This window comes from Egretta garzetta, unplaced genomic scaffold (assembly GCF_000687185.1).
Source record: "Egretta garzetta isolate BGI_Z169 unplaced genomic scaffold, ASM68718v1 scaffold395, whole genome shotgun sequence".
Taxonomy (NCBI): domain Eukaryota; kingdom Metazoa; phylum Chordata; class Aves; order Pelecaniformes; family Ardeidae; genus Egretta; species Egretta garzetta.
In genome coordinates this window covers 250,129-250,438 of record NW_009259794.1, presented here as the reverse complement: position 1 = coordinate 250,438, position 310 = coordinate 250,129, and the positions used below count along the sequence as shown (strand labels likewise).

The window sequence follows — 310 nt, the reverse complement described above, 5'->3', positions numbered from 1 at the left end:
GCCCAGAGCAGCCAGTGAGCCGTCACCCGCAGCCTGGTGCTGAGCGGCGTCTCCCCGTCAGCCGTGCCACCGTGCCGCTCCACGTCCTCCTCTTCCCCCTGCCAGGCGAGGAGAGCATGGCGTGAGCCTCGCCGCCCGATCCCGGGCAGCCCAGCAGCTCCAGGCTGCTCCTGGCCGTGCCTCAGTTTCCCCACTCGAGGGAGAGCACGGGTGGGCGGCCGGGGCGCCCTGCCCGGTGCTGCGTGGGCCCGCAGCCCGGCCCCTGGCCGTGTTTATCCCATCAGCCGCTTGGAAAGCGCCTCCGAAAAGC

General features: G+C 72.6%; 1 protein-coding gene across 1 annotated transcript in view; it reads right to left on the bottom strand.

Moving 5' to 3' along the window:
- PIEZO1 (piezo type mechanosensitive ion channel component 1) overlaps positions 1–310 on the bottom strand; it is a 17,391-nt gene that overhangs the window by 15,040 nt on the left and 2,041 nt on the right. The window contains 1 exon segment of the mRNA XM_035895189.1: positions 4–98. Coding sequence (XP_035751082.1) covers positions 4–98 — 95 coding nt within the window.